The following is a 24427-nucleotide window of genomic DNA, read 5'->3' as shown; positions in this document are numbered from 1 at the left end:
AAAAAAATTATTATTCTTTCTTTATTTTGAACGATTAAAAAAAAGAAGAAAATTATATATATATATATATATATATATATATATATAAATATATATAAAATAAAATAAGCCAATTTCAACATACTACACATTAGACTCCTTTGAAAAGGGACAGACAGACAGATAGATACTTTATTGATCCTGAGGGAAATTCAAGAAATCCAATGCAAAAAATCCAATAAAATACACTAAACCAGGGATGCCAGGGTGAAATTGGACAGGGGGACAGATTTTTTTCAAGTGAGACCTCAGGGGGCCGGATTACACTTTGGGACTGAAAAGGCCAAACATTGACTCAACACATGGATAGGTAGGCTGTTTGAAATTATTCATGAAGGCCTACACATCAAAAAGAAATGGCATTGGCACCAAAATAGCCTCACAATGAGGCCTAAATGACATACATTACAAAGGAGGATGATTGACAGGCGCTCTCCTTCATACAATCACGTGCTGCACACTTCATGGCTGCACCTGATTGGACGATCGCTTTCACAGCTGTCCTGTCTGCTCCCGGATTTCAAACCGGCCAACATGGCGGCTCGTTTGGAAACTCTCTCTTATTTTACAACAATAGTTCACCGAAACGTGTTTGTGAAAACATTTTAAGCGAGAAATAAGCTTTGCAGTTGCTGAATCTGTCTTTATTTTAGATCGACAACATTCAGTTTAAAAGATTTTAGAGATCTTGCGGGAGGCAGCGGCGCACCGTCTCTCCACACTCGCCGTGAGGCGAATGCGTTGCAGGGCATACCGTAAATCCTTTAATATAGCCTCAGCCAAAATCTTTGCGACGCGAACCTGACAATGAATAGGAAGGGTGGAAATAACGCTGCCTGTCGACACTTGCCCCGGCCAATGTGACTGGCCGGTAATAGAATACAGGCCAGTATTAGAGGATTTACGGTATATATATATATTTTTTTTAAATAGATAAAATAATAATTTAAAAAGATATTCTCCCATTATCACCCGCGGGCCGGATGTGACGTACAGTCGGGCCGGGTCCGGCCCGCGGGCCGTAACCCTGGCATCCCTGCACTAAACGGACAGTACAATAAAGACCATCATGGCATGCATGTGGAGCTGGTCACTCCTTCCACCACTGATCATCTCCATATTGCCCCTGAATATTGTGATTTTATATTATTATTATAAGTGCCCTTATTCCTCACCTCCTGACAGCCCTGTTTGTCTGTCCTTGTATTGCTGAGTGTTTATGTTTTTTTCTTTACACTGCGCTGCTCTTATCTCCGTATTACCAGACACACATCATGCTTGATGAATCGCCGTCATCTCCGGCACTGAATCAAACCCTGATGCATTGTCTTGTTATTGATTTAGTTACTAGATGGCTCTCAGCGCTTCTGCTCTCTTTCCCTCAAGGTTGATGTTATTGTTCCGCGGGGTTGTCATTTTCTCCAGACGTTAGCAGAGGCGCTCTTTAATTCTGGCAACGCAACGCGCCGTCAATACAATATATTGTGAGAAGAGAGCGTTTTAAGCAATAACCTTGTGTTCAGCTGTGGAAATGTGACTTGAAGTTTTTTCACTTATTGAAAACCAATCAGTCTTTATCTATGGATAAAATGCAAATCACGTTACAAACCATCTTTTCAAGGCCACTTTGAAGACGCCCTGTTACCGACAGAAATCACGTTACTGCAGGAAGCTGATAGTAACAAGAGAATCAACACACTGCCAAATGTGTCAGCCCACTCCTCCTCCACCTCCTCCACCTCCTCCTCCTCTGGTTTAGTTCGACCTCTTTGAATTCAACCACAACCAGCATCCAATTTCCTTTGTGCTTTTTTATTTTCCTCCTCCCATTTCTAAACATTCCAGTCATTCCTGATCTCGGTCGGGCATTTCATTGCCGAGGTTTTACTTTTGGCTCTTGAAAAAAAAATTTGCTGCCACTGGCAGGAAGCCAAAACACACACATGGCTTAACCTCACACATCTCTTCACTTCCTCTTTCCCTCCGGTGACTTTCTTCTCTCTCTCACTTTTTTTTCATCCTCTCACATTCACTTGCACTTTTCTATCACCATCACTGTAATTTGCATCCAAACAAAAACACACTCTACGCGCTCAGCAGCAGATTCAACAGGAAACTTCAAACAAGAAGGACTTTGGCACCGTGCCAGTGCCGGCAAACCTCATGACATTTGTGTGTGTGTGTGTGTGTGTGTGTGTGTGAGAGTGATAGTGTCGGGGGGGTGAGCAGCAGACAAAAGAGGAATCTGATCCATACAACACAGACAGGATGGGTGTCATGGTGACAGGAGGGGAGTCATGGTGACAGGAGGGGTGTCATGGTGACAGGATGGGTGTCATGGTGACAGGAGGGGTGTCATGGTGACAGGAGGGGTGTCATGGCAGCAAGAGGTCACATGACCTCAAAGGGGGATGGAGCCAAAAACCACAGAGGAGGGGCTGATGATTCTTACCATGGCACATTAACACCTGGAGGCGGCCCAGTACAGCCCCAGTCTGACCTGCTGGCCACTGAGCAGCTTCACTGGGGGCAGCTGGGTGTCACTGGGTGTCACTGGGTGCTTTTAACTCAGAGGTCCCGCCATAATCGGTGTCTCTCCTTTTACACAAGCACCCTGGCAGCACAACAAAACAACAATGGAAGGTGAAACGAGAGTTCTTTATCTAGTCGTGCACGTTTACACGACCCCTGGTGGCTGGTTGTGCACATGACACGTCATCAAAACATCTTTCTGTGGTCTCTCCTGGTTTCTCGTCTGAGACGACCTTCATCGCTGCTCAGAGGAACCATTCTGACCCCCCATTCTGTCCCTTTTACATTAACGACATTGTGGGGAAAACAGGAGGGATTATTTGTGACAAAAACGCGGTGTTAAAGGGCTACTGGTTCTGCTTAGTGGTCTTAATGACGAAGGACAAGTTTGACACCCAAGTCCATCAAGCCAAGTCCATTTTGGGAAATTTGCTCTTAATTTTTCAAAAAACAAAATTCTATACCTCAATATTTGTACCGACCGTTAGTGTGAGCTAACGCTGAGCATCGGTATTAAAAGTTATCATTGATTTTATTTAGGTTTAATTCAACTTGTACTAAAATAAAAAGTAGACCTACACAGAATCAAAACAATAGGCTTGGACAAAGAAGAATCAGATTAAATAATAAACTGTAGAACATCATTTTAAAAAGCATCTGTAAATTATTCATAATTGAACAGCTGCCAATTCAAACGGTCTCCCCTCAGATTTCCTTGTATACGTTTGCAAATATCAGAATCAGAAAGGAGTTTATTGTATGTTTTCACATACAAGGAAATTGCCTTAGTGTTCAGTCTTTACAAAGAATATAACAACAAAGCAAAGTACTGCTGTCAAGAACATAAATGTATATATGTGTATGTGAATAGGTGGTCGATGGTTATTGTTTACTGAGAGATGAGCATCCATATTCATGTTTCATTAATGGTATAATACTTATGAAAACGTCTAGTGGGACCCTAAATAATCACTTTGTTGTTTTATGGTGTATCGGCTGGACTGGTGCCCACACAGGCTGATGATGCTGCTGCTGCTGCTGCTGCTGCTGCTGCTGTTGCTGGAGCGCGAGCGTCAATAACTGCACGCGCACGCCCGTTGAGCTGCCGTTGCTTAACATCGTTTCCCCGTCAGCGTTTATCAGACGTAATAATAAAAAATAAAAAATAAAAGTTATATTTTTAAATCTCAATTATGTCAGAAGCAAAAGTCGGTGACGTCAACGGTTGCGGATGTTAGCTAGCTTAGCTTAGCAAGAAGTTAGAGTGGGTGATGTACTGTTAGCTTAGCTTGATTAGCAAGAAGTTAAAGATGCACTGTTAGCTTGCTAGCACGGCAACCTGACGTTGCCGTAACACGTTGACATTAAACACGCGGAGGAAAAAACACGAGTTTACCTCATTGTTGTCCCAGAAGTTCGCTCTCGTTGCGTTGTTTCCTCTGTTTTTTCGTGGATAGTTCCGCTTCTTCGTGCTCGTCAACGGCGCTAGCGAACACTGACGGCAGTGATACGAGAGGGGGCGTGGCCTTTGGGTAGCCCGGTGTATTAAAAAAAAGAGTCATACCATTTTCAGGAGAGAAGAGTGTTTTTTTTTTAACTAAATACGTCTAACTAAATAACAACAATACTTTTAAATGTTTTTTTTAAGTTTAAACTAAATAAATAAAATAAATTAAAAAAAAATAAAATGTAGTTATCATCGCTTGTATTTGAACGAGATTTTTTTTGCTGGCTTCTTTGCCCCCCTGTGCTGCCCTTATGGGGCGGGCTGACGCCTAACCAATCACGAAGTCCCTCACTCCAACTGCCTGATTTTTAGGCTGTTTTTGTGAATTTCGAGCTAATTATCGTTTATATGGATAGTCATAGTGATGCTCGTAACCCGGAGAGAAATGTGTTTCTAAAACGATACGTTTCTACGTAAAAACAACCTGTGGAGCTAACATTAGCTGAGCGCTTCACTAAGTAGCGATAGCACTTTTAGCCACTGAAGTAAACTGAATGTTGCTTAGATCTAATTTAATGTTATCGTCTTGTGTCTCGATCTCCGGCTGATATGACGGTTCACTTTCACACTTTACCTTCTATCTTTATATTTTAAACCTGTTTTCACTGATAAATGAGTTTAATTGATGTGTATTCAGGATTAAGTGCAGTGACAATATGGGCTCCCTGGTAGCTCCGACTGCTTGATGGAGTAGCAATATGGGGGCGGGGCTTAGCAAAGGTCAATCATTTTGATTTTGTAATAGTGGATGTAACGGTGTTAGATCATGTGACAGAGGATGTGATGCTTGGATTGAACTCAGGTGGACATTATTGAACTAATCATGTGACTTGTGAAGGTAGCACCAGATCACAGATCTTACAGATAAATATGAATATATGAATACTTTTTTGTTTTAGGCTTTTTTAAAAACATATAAGATCCAAATAACAAATATATTTTAATTCCAGGATGTCATGCAACACAGAAAAAAGGGCGTGAATTTTTTTTTTTAAGTTGTCCTGACGTCATTTCATCAGTTTACTGTCCCGAGATGAAAATAGTCATTTATTTTTTTACTGTCTGTCGCGGCACAGAGAGCCTGCTGGGAGCGCTGCTGAGGATCAAGGAGGTGATCCGACTGCGAGTGGAGAGCAGCGAGGAGGAGGACCCCGACGAGCGAGGGATGACCCAACGCCTGGAAGACATCCTCCGAGAGTCGAGCGGTGAGAAACACAAACACCACAACTCACTGATGAATCCACAAACATCCCCCGAGTCATGAACGTGTCAGAACATGTTAGCAGCATTAACAGCTTTATTATTATTATTATTATTATTCCAACAGTGAAAACAGAAGATTAAAACGGTTAACTTAAACTTAACTTAAACTGTAAAAATTCTAATATAAGGGCAATTGTAGGTTCAAGACATTAATAATTAGGGGGGGCAGGCTAATATTCCAAGATAAAAAGCCAAGAATTTCTGAGATTAAGAGTTACATTTATGAAGGCCTGGGGCTGCACGGTGGTGTAGTGGGTAGCACTCTTGCCTCACAGCGAGAGGGTCGCGGGTTCGATTCCCTTCTGTGTGGAGTTTGCATGTTCTCCGCGTGTAAGCGTGGGTTCTCTCCGGGTTCTCCGGCTTCCTCCCACAGTCCAAAGACATGCAGGATGGGGATAGGTTCATCGATGACTCTAAATTGCCCGTAGGTGTGAATGTGGCGACCCTTCGCCCAATGATAGCTGGGATCGGCTCCAGCCCCCCCCCCACGACCCTGAATACAGGATAAGTGGTAGACAATGGATGGATGGAAGGCCAACATGACTCTTTGAACTCTGGATGTTTATTACCTGACTGTAAAGTATAGTTTGATTTGAGTTTGAATTCCTTCTAATCTCAGAGGTTTTATCTTGTAAGATGTACAGCTGTAACATGAGTTTTTTTTCTCAGAATATTAACCCCCTCACCCAGCTCCTTATTTTATTTATTCATTCATTAAATTTCATGCATTTTTCTTCTTGTATGTCGTCATCAAAAGGAGTAAAAAAAGGGGCCATGAATATTAAAGTTAACAGTCAACGCCAGCAGCATTTTCATCACACACATTATTTTAATTTACAAAACTATTCTGCCAAATTATTTATTCATCTTTAAAGGAGACATTTCCTGTCCAATTTATTTCCATGACAACCGCAGGTCCTTTAGTTGCCGGGCGGACCAAAGACTTTGTGCAGAGGATTTTGGCGGCGAGTGCCGGCAGCCAGAACCAGTGCAAACAGCCGCCGCAGGGAGGTGACGAGACGGCGGGCTAAACTCCCTCGGTATCCCTCCTCCTCCTCCTCCTCCTCGCCTCTTTCCACACCTTTCCCCTCCCAATGCCACCAACCAAACTTCTCGACGCCGCCTACACTGTCAAGTCGTATACACAATTGAACGAAGAGGCAGAGATGCTGGGGAAGAAGAGGAGGAGGAGGAATGAGGAGGAAGGTTTAGCCTAAACAAAATGGGAGTAATTTGCCACCCTGCTCCTGGCCCTCCAAACAGCAGCTGAGTTCACCGTCTCTGCTGCACCACAACCACCACCAGGCCAGAGCTGCTGCTGCTGCTGCTGCTGACGTCTGTGTGTGTGTATGTGTGTGTGTGTGTGTGTGTGTGTGTGTGTGTTGGACGTGTATATACATATTGTGTGAGTGTATAGTGTCCCTATCTACCCTCTCTGTGTGCTGTATTTGTATCCCAGTGTGCCTATGAATAGACATTGCACTGTTTTGTAGATGGTGGTAGGCGGGGGGGTGGGGGGCATCCAAGGATAGAGGAAGTGCTTAAAAATAAGGAGAAGTGGGAGGAGCGCAGGCCTAGAAGAGAAAAGAAGCAGTGTGTGTGTGTGTGTGTGTGTGTGTGTGTGTGTGTGTGTGTGTGTGTGCGTGTGCGTGTGCGTGTGTGTGTGTGTGTGTGTGTGTGCGTGTGTGTGTGCGTGTGTGTGTGTGTGTGTGCATAGCACTGCATACCATCCGGCCTCGCATCAGCATCCCAAATGTCATGTAACATGTGACGACGCGGAGGTGCCGGACCAGCTGTTGACATAAACAACCCCCTTTGAGCTTTAATACCCCCCCCCCCCCCCCCCATTAAACATGTAAGCAAAGTTAAAAAAAAAAACAATGACACTGCACCTTAATCCAAACTGACCAAAGATACTGCTGAACCACTCCGACACCAAAACCTTCTCATCCATCCACACGTTGGTTTTGTTGATGAGATTTGTGATTGTTGTCATGTTTACCCGCCGTTCATCCAGTAAGAGGATGGCATTTTAACCCCCCCCCCCCCCCCCCCCCCTCACCTAAATGCACTACGACCACGGACCTGACAGACAGGAAGTGACTGACGGTTTACGATGACGGGAGCCTGTTAGCAACCTGCTGCTCCTCCGGCTTCTCTGCGGTTATTTCTACCCACAAAAAAAGGGAAGCGCCCTCCCCCGAGCCGCCCTCTCCTCGACCCCTGACCTGACCATGTAGCGCACCTTCCTGAATTGCAAACGACAACTAGAGAAAAAAAACCTGTAGATCTAGAAAGCAAATAAGATTTGTTTTTTGTTTTTTTTATTATGATTTTTGTTGTTTTTTTGGAATCTGCCTTTCTTCTGTGGTCTTTGCTGAAGCTGTAGACCATCCTGTCCACGGTCTCTAAATGTTGTTGGACGTTAAAAAAAAAGATATTCAAGGACCCTTTGAATTGCACTGTGGTAAAGAGCAACCAAGCACCTTCGAAGACGGCTTCATAGCCTCCGAAAGAGAGAAAAAAGAAAAAGACTTCTGCACCGTGAAAGAAAAAGAGAATAAAAGCAATGCAAGCGTGGAGGCGTCGGGGCGGTATAACTGCTGACTGGGGGGGTTTTGGCCTGCGTGCACGTTACACTGTTGTAAAGGGCGGTTTGTCTCCGTGACGACGCCTTTCTGAAGTGCCTAGAGCCCGAGAGCCACAGGGACCCTGATCCTAAACCCTGTTACAAGGTAAAAAACCCTGACCCATGACTACTGCTCCCAGAAGGCCCGGTGTTGGCTCCGATCACATATTCAGCCAAAAGAAAAAAAGAACCAAAATATTTCCCTTTCAGATTAAAACCTACGTGGAAACAGTAGCTGGCACCGCTTCCTGTGAACATGGACTCTGGGAAAACTGAGGAGTCGCCCGTTAGCGTTTCTTTCTTGTGTGTGTTTTCAACCTTGCCGAGCTCCCGTCTGGGCTGCGTTCCAGAGCGGCTCTATAACTCACATGTTCAACCTCCTGTATGGACAAACCCATTTCCTGCCTGGAACCAGGAGAGGAGCAGTGGTGAAAACCTTCAACTCTTCATCACCCTCCTCATCGTTTACCGGAGAGACAGGTGGTCCGACGAGGCTGTGATGTCACTGAGACGGAGCAGATCTTTCATGTGATCGTTGTCCAGGACAACAAACATGGAGGTCAAAGAGAAAACCTGTGTGTGAACTCTGCCCCCGTTCTGATGAGAAAGCTCTGGAAGGATATATATACATATATATATATATATATATATATATATATATAGCTTGGGAGGCTGCCTTCTTGGGGTTTTCACAGGGATTCCACTCTGAATGCACACGTTTGTCCTGATGTCTGTTACGTAACGCCGAGCACCATCTGCTGTGTACGTTGCTCTGTACGCCAAACAGAGAGCTGTTATAACACAGCGAACTCCAACGACAACAAACAAGACGTGACGGTGCGATGTTATGCAACCCGGCGAGCTCGTAAAACCGTTGCATCGCTCCTCTTCAACCAAAAGGAAGAGAGAGAAAAACAGAATATCCCTTTAACTGTAAAGCTTTCATGGGGAGTGGCCACTCACATTCCTGACTCACTTTCCCAGAAAGCTTTCTGTTTACGTGTACCTGGAAGCAGGAGGCCGATATGTGAGGGGGGAGGGAGGGAGGGGTCTACTGTCCACTCACGTCTCCGTCGCCGCGGGTCACAGTGGTCGGGAGCTCGGCATGCTGGGATTTGAATGCTCTCAGCACACACATGTTTAGCCAAGTGCCCGAATATGGACGTGACTTTGCGTAATAAATTGGATGGTTCTTCTCTGAGTTACTTCCGGGTCCTGGATCTGGTCTGTGACTGATGTTGTCAAGCTGGATCCACGTCAGCTGTTCCTCAGATAATTACGCTCATGAAGAAGAATTCAGCTGCATAACCACCACTTACTTACAGGACCTACTTTCTTCTATATGTGGCTGCAGAGCCCAAACAAGTAGTCCAATAATTGTCGCTTGGCTAAGCCCCGCCCCAAAAATTAAAACCCCACTCTCATGTCTTATGCATGGTCGGTTAGCGTGTAGCTTAGCATAAAAAGACTGGAAAACGCTAGGCTCGCCTCTGAAGCTCACAAATTAACACACTTTTAAAGGGGTTGACTGGACCTTTTTTTATTCTGGCCGGGTGCATCGGCCAGTCTCCGCTGGTTGCCTAGCAACCTCACAGCGATGACAAGACTCCGGGAAGTCTGTGGCCCCCCTTTTCCCCTGGCTGTGGTATTAGCGAGCTTTAGAGGCTGGCTGTCTTCATGAGAGTGGATTCAACCTTCACATCTGAGATCTGAGCCAACAAAAAAAAAGCAAATCATCTCCCAACATGCCGAGCGATTCCTCTCATGAGGCGCCGCTTCATTAATTTAGCTGGTTTCGTCAGTCATAATTTTCAAAGTTTTCAGGACGATTGAAAGAAACAAAACAAAGAAAGACCTTTGAACACCTTTGGCGTTAGGGAGCAGGAAGTCTCAGCATCATCATCCCGTCGACATCTAGCGGGGTTCGTGAGCCGACGTCACGTTTGGATCAAACAGCTTTGGTTCTGTTCGGATTCCAGAACAACTCGGACTTCCGATTCTCTCCTGTAAACGATGAATGGATATCGATGGTTGGCTGGAGAAAGGGTTGACGTTGAGCAGCTTCCTGCCTTGCCAAGAGGCGTTTCCTCTGGAGGAAGTCGGGGTGACAGTGGGACCAGGAGAAGCTGCTGGCCCCACCTCTCCCTGTGGTTTTGGGAGCAGGCGTGGTCTGAATGGATCCCCCATCAGTAAGCCCACACCGGTGGGACGCCGCTGACCTCCAGGTGCCCGTCCCCACACAGGGAGTCTCCGGTTTCAAAGGGGGGAGAGGAGGTCGGGGGGAGACGCCACTTAGCCGAGTGTTTATCTGAAACCTCTTAATCCCGCCGCCTCCACCCCCCTTCCTGTCCCGCTCTGACAGCTACAGAGGAGGACGAATCAACGCTGCGCTCGCCATCTCGACCCCCCCCCCCCCATCCATATGGGACAGGGAGGGGAGGGGGGGGGGGTCAGGTTTTAGACCTGCTGGTCCACTTAGACTTGTGCCTCTCACGTCTGAACGCTGCATTCAAGTCACGGAGCCAAACATCTGCTTTTTTTATGAAATAAGGACAAATGTACAAATCTCTGGCCGTCGTTCAAGAAGTCCCTGAAGGTCTTTAAAGACCCTGAAAACACAAAAACACCTGTTTCCTTCAGCAGCGTTGTCTGCTGACAAACTTACTTTAGGGTCAAACATCCTTTAAATTCTACAGCTGAGAGAATATTTGACTCCTTAGATGGAAATGTTGAAGAATCACCCGTCACCCTTAAATTCATATGAACTTTATTCGCTTGTTAGACTCTCAGAAGACACTTTTAAGGGAAAACATTTTTCATTTTTCACTCATCAATTTAGATTTTCTCTATTTGGCTTCCATCAGACTTTGCAAACATTTCAGGAAACTTACACAATGAATATCTTATACAAATAACATCTATTTTACAGTTTTTCAAAGTTCTTCTTTCTCCCTCTGATCCAGAAATCTCCACTTCACACTTCCACTCCGTTCATTATTCTGAAGGGTTTGTTCCGTAGTCATTCATAGTTTATAGAACATTTTATTACTAAAACATGGAGAAAATACATTTTTAATGAGAGTATTTTCTCAATTATGAGGAGATACAAGGAGAAACATTTGACTCTTAATGTGTGGACAAAATCAGCTGCTGAAATTTGAGCCTGGTTTTATACAATATTCACATTTCCTGTGTATGCAAATTAGCACACATTTGAGGTAAAAGCTCATTTGCATATTCAAACGTAACATTTTCAGAAAACTTTTGATACAAAAAAAGTAACTGTCTTAATGTCAGCTGGAGAATTTATAGTTATAGTTAAATATCAACATTACGCTTGTATCCGTCTGTTAGCGCCAGTTAGCTTATGCGCCAGTTAGCTTAGCATAAGCTAAATCACAAGATCACCCACCAGCACCGTTTTTTAAAGCTCATGACTCGACTATGTTGCATTATTATTCGTAATGTAATTTAAATTTAAAAATATCGGCCAAAATTTTAAATTTCTTTTAAACGTGGCTCGGATGTGAGCGGAGGCCGAGATGCACATGCGGGGCAGCTTTGACCAGAGCGAGGGGGGCTGGTATCGGGGTGGGAGGCGGCTTGTGGACGACTCGCCGGGGAGGAAGTGACACACACGTGTCTTTAGCCCCGCCTAGAAAACCCCGCCGGATGATGTGAGGAAAGAAACAAGCAAGAACAAACATTCCACCATGCCGTGTCATATAATGTACAGCTCTTCTTCTTCTTCTCTGTCCGTCTCTGTAACCACAATACTACAGTAATACTTCAGACCTGTTAACACATTAACACATCTCTATGTACAACTCCTTCGTCAGTAAGTAACCTTGAAAAAATTAAATAGTAAAAAAAAAAAAAAAAAAAAATACAAGAAGTGCCGTACAAATAGAAGCCTAATATTTTTGTTTTTTGGTTTTGTGTGAGTGTACTGTACACCTGTATAATGTATATTTTAATATTTATATGCAGCTGTTGTATTAAAAGTATATTTTTAAGATAAAAAAAACACCTGTCTCTCATTTTCTTTCTCCAGAGAAGATAAACGGTGCACTTTAACCAAATGTTAAATCTGATAATCGTGTAAAAGAGTGACTCATTTCACAGGCGTTAATTAGAGAGGGAATCAATTTAAGGTGTTGCTTTTTTGGTGTTGATTGGATGCATTACAGCGCCGCCAGCAAGTCACACAGTAACTGCTTCCGTTATGAAAGTATTTTTTTTTTTTTTACATAATTTCGAGCATTGTCAGAGAGCCCTCTGTTAGCTTTCACTGGCAGTGAGGGTTGTTTGACAGGCTGCAGGATCTCCTCCCGCATGGGCAGGTTCAGCCCTCAGTGGTGTCTCCCAGGAGGGGAAAAAGCAACCCATTCTGTCACATACATTTGTAGAAACAGTCTGCATGCCGAGGTGCTTGCTTTTATACACCTGTGGCCATGGAAGTGATTGGAACACCTGATTTCAATTATTTGGATGGGTGAGTGACTACCTTTGGCAATATAGTGTATTCATTGTGTGTTCTTTTCACCCCAGCTGCTGCTGCAAGACGGCAGAGAGGCATAAATGTCACACACACAGAGACTCCAGAGTGTTTTTTATTACAAAAGGATCTTTACTGGATTGGAATCATTTCCTCTCGCGTCGCCGTTAAACGGTTCCTGAATTAAAACATCTGAGTGGCGTGTCCCCTTGGTGGACGACTGGTGATCATTGCACGATGCCCAGTTCTGGAGCGTCGCCGCAGGAAACGCATCAGGAGGAGCGGCAGCAACGCCGGTAAAAGCACATCATCAAGACCAATCAGAACGAGGTCCACGGTCGGGACCAATCAGAAGGAGACATACAGACAGACAGACAGACAGACAGACAGACAGATATCGTCATCGATCAGCAAAACATTCATTACAAATCATACAAATCACATAAAATTAAAAAAATAAAATAAAATAAAAATCAACATTATTGAACCACAAGTTTAAACCACCAGGTGCCTCTCAGATCCATAGTTGCATTGTCATGGTTTGTTGTACAGCTGAACGAGTCCAACAGCAAAGAACACGAGACTCACTTATTAATACAACACAGAAAAGGAAAGAAAAGCAGCTTCATTGAGGCTTCGTTTCCACGACAACGGTCTCACTTAAAACAGGAATGTTGTTTCTAAATTCTTTGCATTTAAAAAGCAGTACAGTTAAACATAACAGCAGCTCGGTGATCCTCACAAACACGTACGTGCGAAGTGGGAGCCGTGATGTCACCGTTTCCATGGGGACCAGGTTTAGCTAGTTTACACGGCAACGCTGGAGTTACTCCAACCAAAACGTCCAGAACGTAAATAAAATACTTTTGTGAGTGTTATGTTGAACACGTTGTCGTGGAAACGGCTCTGAAATACAGTAGGCATGAAACCAGTACACCGGGTTCAGGGTTACTGGTTCCCCCCCCCCTTTAAAACGTCTTGGAAGTCCATTTGAGAACCCCGTTGGATGCTGGAACGCGTACTGGGATCTCGTCTGTACGTTCTGCCGAGCTCTTTGACCAGAATAAGACACGCGTTTCAGTTATTGCATTGCGAGGCGGCGGCGGCGGCGTCTGTTTGAATCCGGCCTCGGGGTCCGCTGGTCTGCTCTCAGCACCATCACACAAAGACAGAGCAGATCTCTGCTGGAACGCCTCTCGGCTGCGTCTCTCCTCCGACAGACAATCGGAGCAGGATCGAGATCTTGGCAGGACATCAGTGGCGTTCAAGTATCAAAAGCAGAATCCGAGGCCCTGAGCTCCGCGGATGACATCATCGGTCTGCAGCACGATTGCTTTCGAGGAAAAGCCGCCCCCCGTCGGGAAGCATGGGGGCATCGACTGAAACACCCGTTCCTTTTGATGGTCGGGGGAAGAGCGGCGCTGCACTCGCGGTGATGTCACTGGAGTGAAGCGTTACATCACTTCTCATTTCAGCTGCTCGTTGAGGTTCACGGAGGGGATTTCAGGTTTAAAAGGTAAAAAAAGAAAAGAAAAGAAGAAGTGAGAGCTTCTGGTTTGCTGTCGCCAGACGAAGAAACTCAAAGATGTACAACGAGGGACTCGCTCGAAGAAAAGAACAGATGGCGACAAATGTGGAGCACTGGAGATAAAATATACATCAAAGACCAGAATGGAGGAAACACGAAGCATCGTGAGAAAGTAGCAAATCTGCGACTTTATAAACTCGCAAATTTACGACTTTTTTCTCAGAATATTTCCCCCCGGCTCTCGGCTCCGTTTTTTTCCTACAGTAGCTTTAATCCACCGTCGTAGAAACACGATTCCTCACTCGTCACAGTCATGTGACCTCAATGATCCTAAACGCATCCCGATTGGTCCACAGTCCCCCTGTTAACGACCTCAATGATCCTAAACACATCCTGATTGGTCCACACTCCCCCTGTTAACGACCTCAATGATCCTAAACACATCCTGATTGGTCCACAGTCCCCCTGTTAACGACCTCAATGATCCTAAACACATCCTGATTGGTCCACAGTCCCCCTGTTAACGACCTCAATGATCCTAAACACATCCTGATTGGTCCACAGTCCCCCTGACCTCGATGTCTTCTTGTCCAGCAGTTAAGACATTTAAAAGACATCCAAGTAGACATGGCTTTGATATCAATGGCATCAAAAAGTGGATTCTCTTCTTCCAAAGAAGAAAGTGAACAGAGAACATGGTTCCAGTCTGAGACGGGTTCGGGGTTTTGAAGCTGCCCCCATCAAAGGACATACAGAGGGTTTTGATTTCCAGCCTCATTAAGTCAACCATCTCTGTGCTCTGATGTTTTTCTCGCTTTATATAATCTCGCTGGTGAGTCATTTCCAGATGGGTTTGGTACTGTGCTCACTGAGGACTTGGGGGGGGGGGGGTAGTGGTCCCTCAGGGGAGGAGGGCCTCCCCTTCCTCGGCCCAGAGGAGGTTCAGGGCCTCGGCCTGCCGCTGCTCCCGCTGGTGGATCCTCCGCAGGCGCAGGATGTAGAGCAGGATGGCGAGCAGCACCACCAGGATGCAGAGCGAGAACAGGTGGTGGTTGTAGACGAAGGAGGAGCGCAGCCAGCTGGGGTGGTTCTGACGCAGCGTTTCCTGCTGGAGGTCCCTGGAGGACGACAGGAAGGGGGGGGTCACATGATGAGAGACGCAACCATCTTGCTCTGATGCCTACTGTCCGTTATACCGTGTGTGTGTGTGTGTGTGTGTGTGTGTGTGTGTGTGTGTGTGTGTGTGTGTGTGTGTGTGGTAACTCCGGCGTTACCTGAGAGGCAGGAAGCGTGTTTTGAACAGGATGGCTCCCAGAGTCCACTGGACCTCCTTGTCATAGACCAGCTGGGCCGTTTTCAGATTGGGGTAGTCGGTGGGGAACCTGAAGCCGGAGTGCAACACCTCGTACATCCAGGCCGACTTGAAGCACTGATACCTGGGTCAACAAGAGGGGAGGGGAGGGGAGGGGGGGTTAACAGGTGTTCATTCAGTCGGGCTGCGTCCCAATTCACTCACAAATGTTGCAGTCCTGTCTGGATGTGCAGTGAGGAATATTAAAGCCTACAAGGGGACTCAGAGTTACAGAGGTAGTAGTTGAGATACATCTATAATTATGGTCCTCTACGTGGTCCTCTACGTGGTCCTCTATGTACCCGGAGACACTGAGCTGTACATTTGTACATTTTAAATCTGCTGTTTGTGCTTTCAGGTGTTTATAGTTTGTCATTTAAAGATAAACATGATAAAAAAAGATCATGTTTTCAGTAGAATAGCTGCTTTGTTCCTCAATATTTGAGCTACAAAGTCGGGTGTTACTGAAATCCGTGACATCATTTGTGTGTTGTTCAGCGGTGGAACAGTTGGCCTCGACGGTTTCTTCATGAAATTAAAACTCGGGCTCAGCTGTCGAGCCGAGGTGTTAATTGTTCAGCAATCAGCCAGAACTCACTGTTGAGCCCGGGTTATATTTAGAGGAATAAATGACAAAATCCTCAGATCCTTCACAGCTTGTGTGTGTGTGCGTGTGTGTGTGCGCACACATACACACACAGTCTGTAGTGTACAGTCTAATAATGACTGAACAGCACCTCCTGGTGGAGAGTCTGCAGCCTGCTAAATGGGGAAAAGGGCAGTTGTGATTAAAAATGACTTTACACCTCAAAACCAACCTGTAAGCAGAGATGGACAGAGTACTCGACCCCAGTACTTGAGTAAGAGTACAAATACTACTGGTCAAAATTTACTCCATTATAAGTAAAAGTAGCTCAGTCGACATGGTACTCGAGTAAGAGTAAAAAAGTACTTGCTTTTAAAGGTACTTAAGTATCCAAAAGTACATGCTTTTAAATTTACTCTAAGTAAGAGTAAGAGTAAATTTCAAATAAAATGAATGGGATCACAGGACTACAGCAGATGTTGCAGATGCAGATGTTTATTAACAATCATTGAAATTGTAACCAAATGAACCTGCACCGTCCAACGAACTCTCTATCATTGGGAACTGGAACCCCCTCAAAGACCACTGGTTGAGAATCACTGTTTTACAAAAAACGACATCTCTGCTTTCAATAACTCAATGTTGAGGTCACCTGTCTTTACAGGAAGGACAATATAGGAGCACAACAAACTGTCTCCCCATGTATCCTCATGGGGAGGGATTACGTATTTCTGCTTTTACGTGGAGAGCGTGTGATAGGTTTCCTTCTTTGACAAACAGCTTGTGTCCAATAGTACTTAAAAAAAAGAAGAGCAGACCTGAAAGTAACGAGTACTTTTCAGCCTTTCTAGAAATTAACTCGAGTAAAAGTAGAAGTATTTGTCTTGGAAATGTATTCAAGTAAGAGTAATAAGTACCAAAGAAATCTAATACTCAAGTAAAGTACAAATCCTCTGGATATGTACTTAAGTACAGTACTTGAGTAAATTTACTCCGTTACTGTCCACCACTGCCTGTAGGTTACTGTAAACATTATAATAAACAATGGGGGACGTGTAGTCACCTAGGGCCCTATGAAATCGGTTTTCATTTTTTCCAGATTCTGTTTTTTCCCCCCAAATTCCGTGTTTTCCATTTAAATTTTTCTAAATTCTGTGTTTTACAATTTTATAGCATTTTTATAGCTATAAAATAAAAAGCTATATTTTATAGCTATAAAAGCTATAAAATTGCATTCACTTCACAACACAGCTGTTGCTCGGAGCGCATGCGCCCTCAATGGGTTGCCAGTTTGTTTCACAAGCTGCGTTTTCATGGAGTGGAGTGACACTCAGACAGACTCTTGGCTCACAAGCCTCGCTAGAAGCTGCAGCCACACGTCATTACAGCCCGTCAACATTTTTCACAAGTATTGATACTTGAATTCTGCACCTTTCTAAAAGCTCTGTGAATGTATTCTTTTTCATTATTTATTTTATTATTTTAAATTATTCGTTTACATAAAAATGTTCAATATGACCTTTAAGAAATGTACTAAACATTCTAGTAGTTCTAATTCCTTGTCATTATGCCATACACATCGGCATAAATATGCACATGTATGTGCAACAATTTATGGAGGAGTCACAATATACCCCCCACTTTCTTTTTTTTGGATCAGAGAGGTTCTGGATCAGGATGAAGACGGCTGGACTTACTTGAGTCTGCTGAGGTCGGCCTGCTGGGAAAAAAGCTTGTTGTCCAGACGCTGTTTCAGTATCGACCACTTGGTGAAGCAGTAGTCCTGCAGGACAAAAAAAACACATTTCAGAAGAAGAAGAAGTGAAATTATATTAGGCAAGTTACTCACGAAACACATACCATGGCAGCGACGGCGTACTTCCGACTGTCATACTGTCCCCCCAGCCTCAGCACGTCCTCCGTACAGTAAAAGAACTCGGAGAAGCCGTAGAACTCACTGTTGCTGAAGTTGATGGGAGCCTGAAAGAAAAAAACAGAACACATTTCTACACTGTGAGGGATTAAATCCTGGTTGCCATCACAAACAGAAAGGTACTCCACCTTAAAAACAAGATATGCATGAAGAAAATCATCATATCGCAGTCATAATCACTGTGTTATCACGTCGCCATGGCAACAATAACCGGCTGATTGTACGTGAAGGCAGAGGTACCTGGTAGACGCCGCCCGGTGACATGGTGCCGTTGTGGAGGCCCAGGAAGGGTCGCACGGCCTCTTGACACAGACTCCAGTCGCCCTGACCCCTCAGGTACACCGTGTGGTTGTCCCTGGCAACCGTGTCCGACAGGCTGAGCGGCAGACAGGGGTCCAGGTACGGCTTGTCCTCGCTCAGGCCGGTCTGCGTGGTGAGAAACCTGAGAAACGGAGGTTCAGACTCCATTCTTCAATCCCTACCTGATTGGAATCCGTCTGTTCTTGTCTGCTTCTTTTAATTGATTTTGTTGTGACACATAATTGTCACAGAATAATAATAATAATAAACTTTTGCTGTGATTAGGGAAAACAATGATTACACCGTTATAATCTCCGGTGGTTTCTTTGTTTTTCAGTTGTTTTGTTTTCTGTATTTTATCTGTATTAACTAGTTTAACTAGGCAGCTATGTAGTATATTGTACTATAGTATATTGTACTATAGTATATTGTACTTGTGCTACTTGGATGTATCGTATGCAATTCCATTCCATTTATTTCTCTGCCAATAACATCTCTGGCGTTGGAGATGTATAGAACCTATAGAAGAGGATAATATCGGTGTGTGGTTGCCGACCTGTTCTTGACCAGCGTGTTGTTGAGCAGCTGGTCCTCGTAACGCTGCCTCGCCATGTTTCCCCCGAAGCCGAGGAACGTGGTCACGTAGACTCTGTAAACGTGCTGCGTGTGCTCGACGTCGCAGCCCAGGTTAAACTCGGCGAGGAGAGTCTTCCCCGCCTCCTCCTGAAATCAAATAATAACAGAGACGACATCACGTTGCTGCAGACCAGATAACGCAACATCAAATATTAGTTTAATGTCAACACCAGAGCTTTTGTTTTTTCCTAAATATTTGATGCAGGGTTCCTCCACCTTCTCCAAAGTCAAATTCAAGCACTCTTCAAGCATTTCAAGGTGCATTTCCATACTTTTCCAGCCCCTTCCAGCTGTGGTAAACTCCATATTTGTACCAATCCAATGGTCAGTATTCAGTCTACTTATTCTGTCACTTGTTCATCACATTAAATGAGATGTTATTGTCCTCTAAACAACCAACATGATGTTTGGAGACAGCTTTTTACAGAAGGACCACAAATGAAAGGAAAACTAATTCCACTAACAGATCCACAGAAATATAATCACCAACTATTTTCATCATCTGTTCATCATCAAAAGTCATTTTTCATAAAGAAATGTCAGAAAATGCTGTTTTCAGTCCCTCAGATATGGAGATCTTCTTTTCTCTGTTCTATCATAGATGTCATCACATACAACACACATTTCAAGACCTTTATTCTACATCCAAGCACTTTAAAACCTTGAAAACACCACACTAAAATGTAAGTGTTTTCAAGGATTTCCAGCACCGTACCAGCCCTGATGATGGTTCTTAAATGTGGGAATGTGCTGCTTTTATTATCATAAAGTGTGGGGAAAGTAGAACGTAATTATGTTTTGTCGACCAAATGATGAATCCAGAATCTAAACTCCTCTCGCTCCTCCTGCGGCGGATGTCTCTTCCTTACTTCCTGCGGCGAACTGAAGGTGATGGCGCCGGGCACCTCATAGGCTATCTGCAGCGAAGCTCCGCCCATATCCATGATGCCCACCGTGCGCCGCCTGCTGATTGGCTGCTGGTTCTGAGACCCCGTCGTCACCTCGACTGTGGCGTCCTCTGAGAAGACGTAGAAGGTTTTACAGTGTCATGATGTCAGTTTTTTTTTTCATTCAAATGTTTATTAAAATCAAAATTGGAGTACATTATACAGCACAACATATATACATAATTTTCTTTAAAAATAAAATAATAATAATAATCACACACTTTGCTATTTTAAAGACGAAACATGACGTGAATGAATACAAAGCAACATTGACGGGGCCTTTAACAGCGTCACACTCACCCTCGTCGGCGTGATCGAAGCGGCCCAACACAAAGTTAATGCCGATCCACGCGTACACGCCTTCAGGGGTTGAGAACAGGAAGCACAAAATAAAACAGACAGGAAGCAGTTTAAAAAGGACCCTCCATAGAATGCTGCCTGATGCTGCTGGTTTACATTCAAACCGAGCATCTTAGCGGCCGACTCACCTTCTTGTTTCCCGGAGATCACCTCGGCATGAGACCTGGAGAACAGGAAGTCAAAGTCCAGGGGGACGTCAGTGACCAGGTCCTCCAAGATGGCGGCCTGCTTGCTGCACACAGAGAAACATCCAGACACTGAACATAGCGCAGAGTGGACGGACGGATGCGCTGACTTTTAGAATATGTTTATTTGATATAGCACCTTTGATAGACAAGACAGGTCACAACGTGCTTCGCAAGAAAAAATAACCTTAAAATAAGACCCAAGCCGTGAAATGAGCAGGCACAGAATAAAAACCACAGGCGTACCTCTCCGGCAGCAGCCTCATGCCGGCCGTGCAGAGGATGTAGAGCGGCGTCTCTTTGCGTTTGTCCTTTGGGACGTGAGCGGCGGCGAAGCTCAGGAGAGGATGGAGGTAGTTACTGGCCTTCGCCGGTGTGTTCGCCATGGTGGAGATGCCTGAGAGAGAGAGGGGGAGGGAGAGAGGGGGGGGGGGGGGGAGAGGGAGGTAGAGAGAGAGAGAGGGAGGGAGAGAGAGAGAGAGAGAGGGAGGGAGAGAGAGGGAGAGAGAGAGAGAGAGAGAGGGAGGGGGGAGAGAGAGAGAGAGGGGGGGGAGAGAGAGGGAGGGAGAGAGGGGGGGAGGGGGGGAGAGAGAGGGAGAGAGAGAGGGAGGGAGAGAGAGGGAGAGGGGGGGAGAGAGAGGGAGGGAGAGAGGGAGAGAGAGAGGGAGAGGGAGGGAGAGAGAGGGAGAGGGGGGGAGAGAGAGGGGGGGAGACCCAAAAGGAGAACCTTTTAGCTCCAGCATGTGTGGGAAACGAACGTTCAGGATTCTTACGTTCTGTGAAGATGTTTGAAATGTGAAGACAATGGGCAGAACTAAAAAAAAATAAAGTGGGGCTGTAAACAAAACGACACCACGGTCACATGACTTCATGTCATCACCACCACGAAGCTGAAGGCAGGAAGTGACGCGTACCGACATGTCACTCTCTGATTGGCCGACGGTCCTCCTGCGTCATCAGGACCCGCGGGGAAAAGTAACTCTAGTGACTGACAGCAGTTTATGCAGCACTTTAAGGCCTCCGATTGTGTTCTTTGATTCAGAATGGATCATTAGCATAATTAGTATTCTTACACCGCAAATCATTGTGAATGATTATGAACAGGTAGGGGTGGTAATGATTCAGCACTTTTTAGTTCCACGTGGCCTTAAACTGCTGCACCCGATGGGTCCGGGTTACTTCCTGGAATCCATCTGCTGCCACTGAGATTAAACTAGAAAAAAAGGTCCTTTCTGCAGGAATAACTCAGTATTTTACAAAGTAACATCGACAGAAATACTAAGAACGAGGCTGTCTGAACATATTCAGAGCCAAGAAATCTTTTTTGTTTTCATTATGGGATTTTCCCTCCTCTCTCTTTCACACTCTGTCCTTCATTTTCTCGCTGGCACACCAAGGTTCAACAACCATGCCTGAAAGTACTAAATGAATGAAATATAACATTTTTGTATTTAGTTTTTTACTGTTACAATAAAAAACAAACTGCTGTGACAAACGGAGCTCCTCTTCCTCACCAGGTTTGATCTTCTTGACGACCGGCTTGCGGTCGCGGTCCCTCATCTGTCTGATGTCCAGCAGGGTGTGAGGGTTCCCATTGTGGGGGGGCCAGTAGTACACAAAGACCCGGGAGCCGCTGCTGCCGCAGTCCACCACGATCCCGTAGTTCAGCGACGGATCAAAGACGTCGGTGACCTCCATGGACTCTGCGATGGAGAAGTACCTGCAGGAGAACACACGCCTTTCTATCACACAGGGTTCCTCCACCTTCTCCAAGTGACATTCATGCACTTTTCAAGCATTTCAAGGTGCATTTCCATGCTTTTCCAGCCCCTTCCAGTTGTGGTAAACTCCATTGTATCAATCCAATGGTCAGTATTCAGTCTACTTATTATGTCACTTGTTCATCACATTAAATGAGATGTTATTGTCCTCTAAACAACCAACATGATGTTTGGAGACAGCTTTTTACAGAAGGACCACAAATGAAAGGAAAACTAATTCCACTAACAGATCCACAGAAATATAATCACCAACTATTTTCACACACACACACACACACACACACACACACACACACACACACACACACACACACACACACACACACACACACACACACACACACACACACACACACACACACACACACACACACACACACACACACACACACACACACACACACACACACACACACACACACACACACCAGCTGCAGTCAGTCTCACAGAGTTCAAGTCTTCAGAAACAGATGAGATAACCGTCCTCACAGAGCTCAGATCAGCTGGCTCGGTTCACAGTTGAGCTGCGTTTCCACGGTGAGAACAGCATACGGTCAACACGTACGTGTGTGTGTGTGTGTGTGTGTGTGTGTGTGTGTGTGTGTGTGTGTGTGTGTGTGTGTGTGATGATGTAACAGCCTTACAGTTATGCAAGTTTATGACATGCCACCTCACCGGGAGTTGTTCTATGAATCCCTGATAAGAAAATAAATGTGCATGTCGATCTACATCGTGAACTGATAATCCTCAGGCTCTAGAGCAGAGATCTTCTGGGAAAATGATTTGATCCCAAACTTTTTTTCCGAAGAACCCTAGTGAATCCCAAAACTCTTGACATGCACTCACTTGTTGACTCGGTACCCGGGCCGCCGCTGCCTGGAGCCCCACAGCTGCCCCTGGTAGGTCCCGAGGAGGAGGAGGAGGGAGGTGATGAAGAGCAGCAGCAGCAGCCTCTGCCTGGGAGCACAGCAGAGAGACAGCAAGGACAGGCTGCAGTACCAGGAGGCCGGCAGACAGGAGAACGTGATCCTGTAGGGCAAAAAGACTAGAATGAGAACACTGAGGGGGCCGGTTTAAATCCGCCGGTGTGACTTTTATTACCTGGCCATGTGTCCCGCTCGGCTAAAACACAAGATGTCCCAGACGTCACCTCATGCCTGCAGTCGGATTGGGATGCAGAGTCGAGGCGCTACTTCTGCCTTAAAGGGAGGAAGAGGAGGGAGAGAATTTAACAAACACAATGTTTCCAAAGTGCTGCACAACAAGATAAAATGAAGTAAACAACAGAAAGAGAAAAGTAATACAATGAAATAAATAAAATGCACTGCCCGCACAAGATTAAAAAAAATATGCACGTATACACATAAAATCATAAAAATCAACACCCTATACGGTGTCAAAAGCCAAATAAATGAGTAGAAATATATGATAGTGAATAGGTATACAATAATATATAAAGGATTATCAACATATGGAGGTAACTCCAGCTCTTTTTAGGACCGTAGAAGAAGAGTAACTGGCGCTATTTGACAGATATATATATATATATATATATATATATATATATATATAAGAAAGCAGAACAGAGACAACTATACGGAACTAACGACACACAAAGAAGACATGTTATTATATCTTATAGCGTTCACATATAGCAGCTAGCCAGCTAGCTAGCGTGAGTGTCAGTTACTAACAAACCCTCTCACGGTTCTTCACCTACCTTAGACGTCCGCCATGACAGCTACGGTCCGTCAGCGAGTTGTTTTCTTCGACGCGAGTCGATGATGATAACGTGTCTCCCTGCTCCTGTCTGCGCTGCTTATTCACGAGATTATTTTAAAAGGAGAAGAAGAGGAGGGGGAGCCGAAGGAAAGGGAAGTGATCGGGAAACACAACTAAAGACTTCCGGTCGAGGCTGGCCCGTGTGGCTACGTCATCACGTACGTTCCGAGTGGAGAAGAACGTATGCTGCATTCGGTGCTGTAGGAATAAACACAACCAGATGATAAAATGTGTTAGATAAATAGATAGATACAGCAGATCAGACATGTGACAGTACATTTAGAAAAATAAAATAAATAAATCTGGGGATAAAACAAAGTTCCCGTATAACATATTCCGATTCCGTTACGATTCCAATGTGGGACGTCCCGGTTAAAACACTTCCCGTACATACATGTGATTTCCCGGTGTTACATAATCCTCAACGCTGATCCTCCATACTCTCCGGTCTGCCCGCCTCATTTTCATGACGGAATAGGCCAATGGGAAGGGAACTGTTAGTGATTGACGGTCAAGCCTGACGAATGAGCTTCAGCCTTCTAGCGTGACGCAGTGACAAACCCACCAAGG

The 24427-nt window shown here is 45.0% G+C and overlaps 2 protein-coding genes across 7 annotated transcripts in view; one reads left to right on the top strand and one right to left on the bottom strand.

Moving 5' to 3' along the window:
• The window catches only part of LOC311011245 (uncharacterized protein), a 35872-nt gene extending 23875 nt beyond the window's left edge, over nt 1-11997 (top strand). For all 4 annotated transcript variants that reach the window (XM_084006076.1, XM_084006075.1, XM_084006074.1 and 1 more), the window contains exons 9-10: nt 5155-5283; nt 6257-11997. In XM_084006076.1, coding sequence (XP_083862202.1) covers nt 5155-5283; nt 6257-6372 — 245 coding nt within the window. In that variant the 3' untranslated portion in view covers nt 6373-11997. The remainder of the gene's footprint in view (nt 1-5154; nt 5284-6256) is intronic.
• An 868-nt stretch (nt 11998-12865) lies between these two features.
• LOC311011244 (ectonucleoside triphosphate diphosphohydrolase 7-like) lies at nt 12866-23973 on the bottom strand. Of its 3 annotated transcripts, none has more exons than XM_084006073.1 (14): nt 23792-23973; nt 23177-23274; nt 22922-23104; nt 21809-22014; nt 20541-20691; nt 20238-20341; nt 20050-20109; nt 19672-19820; nt 18723-18889; nt 18107-18308; nt 17794-17913; nt 17631-17716; nt 15271-15432; nt 12866-15114 (listed from the first exon to the last, which is right to left on the bottom strand). In XM_084006073.1, the coding sequence occupies exons 2-14, from the start codon at nt 23182-23184 to the stop codon at nt 14898-14900; spliced, it is 1815 nt and encodes a 604-aa protein (XP_083862199.1). In that variant the 5' UTR covers nt 23185-23274; nt 23792-23973; the 3' UTR covers nt 12866-14897. The 3 variants fall into 3 exon arrangements, with proteins under 3 accessions (XP_083862199.1, XP_083862197.1, XP_083862198.1); XM_084006071.1 differs by having other exon boundaries at nt 23796-23973; XM_084006072.1 differs by having other exon boundaries at nt 23177-23276; nt 23799-23973.
• Nucleotides 23974-24427: the final 454 nt, after the last annotated feature.

The sequence above is a fragment of the Eutrigla gurnardus genome (assembly GCF_963514095.1).
Source record: "Eutrigla gurnardus genome assembly, chromosome: 3".
NCBI classification, from domain to species: domain Eukaryota; kingdom Metazoa; phylum Chordata; class Actinopteri; order Perciformes; family Triglidae; genus Eutrigla; species Eutrigla gurnardus.
This window is presented reverse-complemented; position numbering and strand designations above follow the sequence as displayed.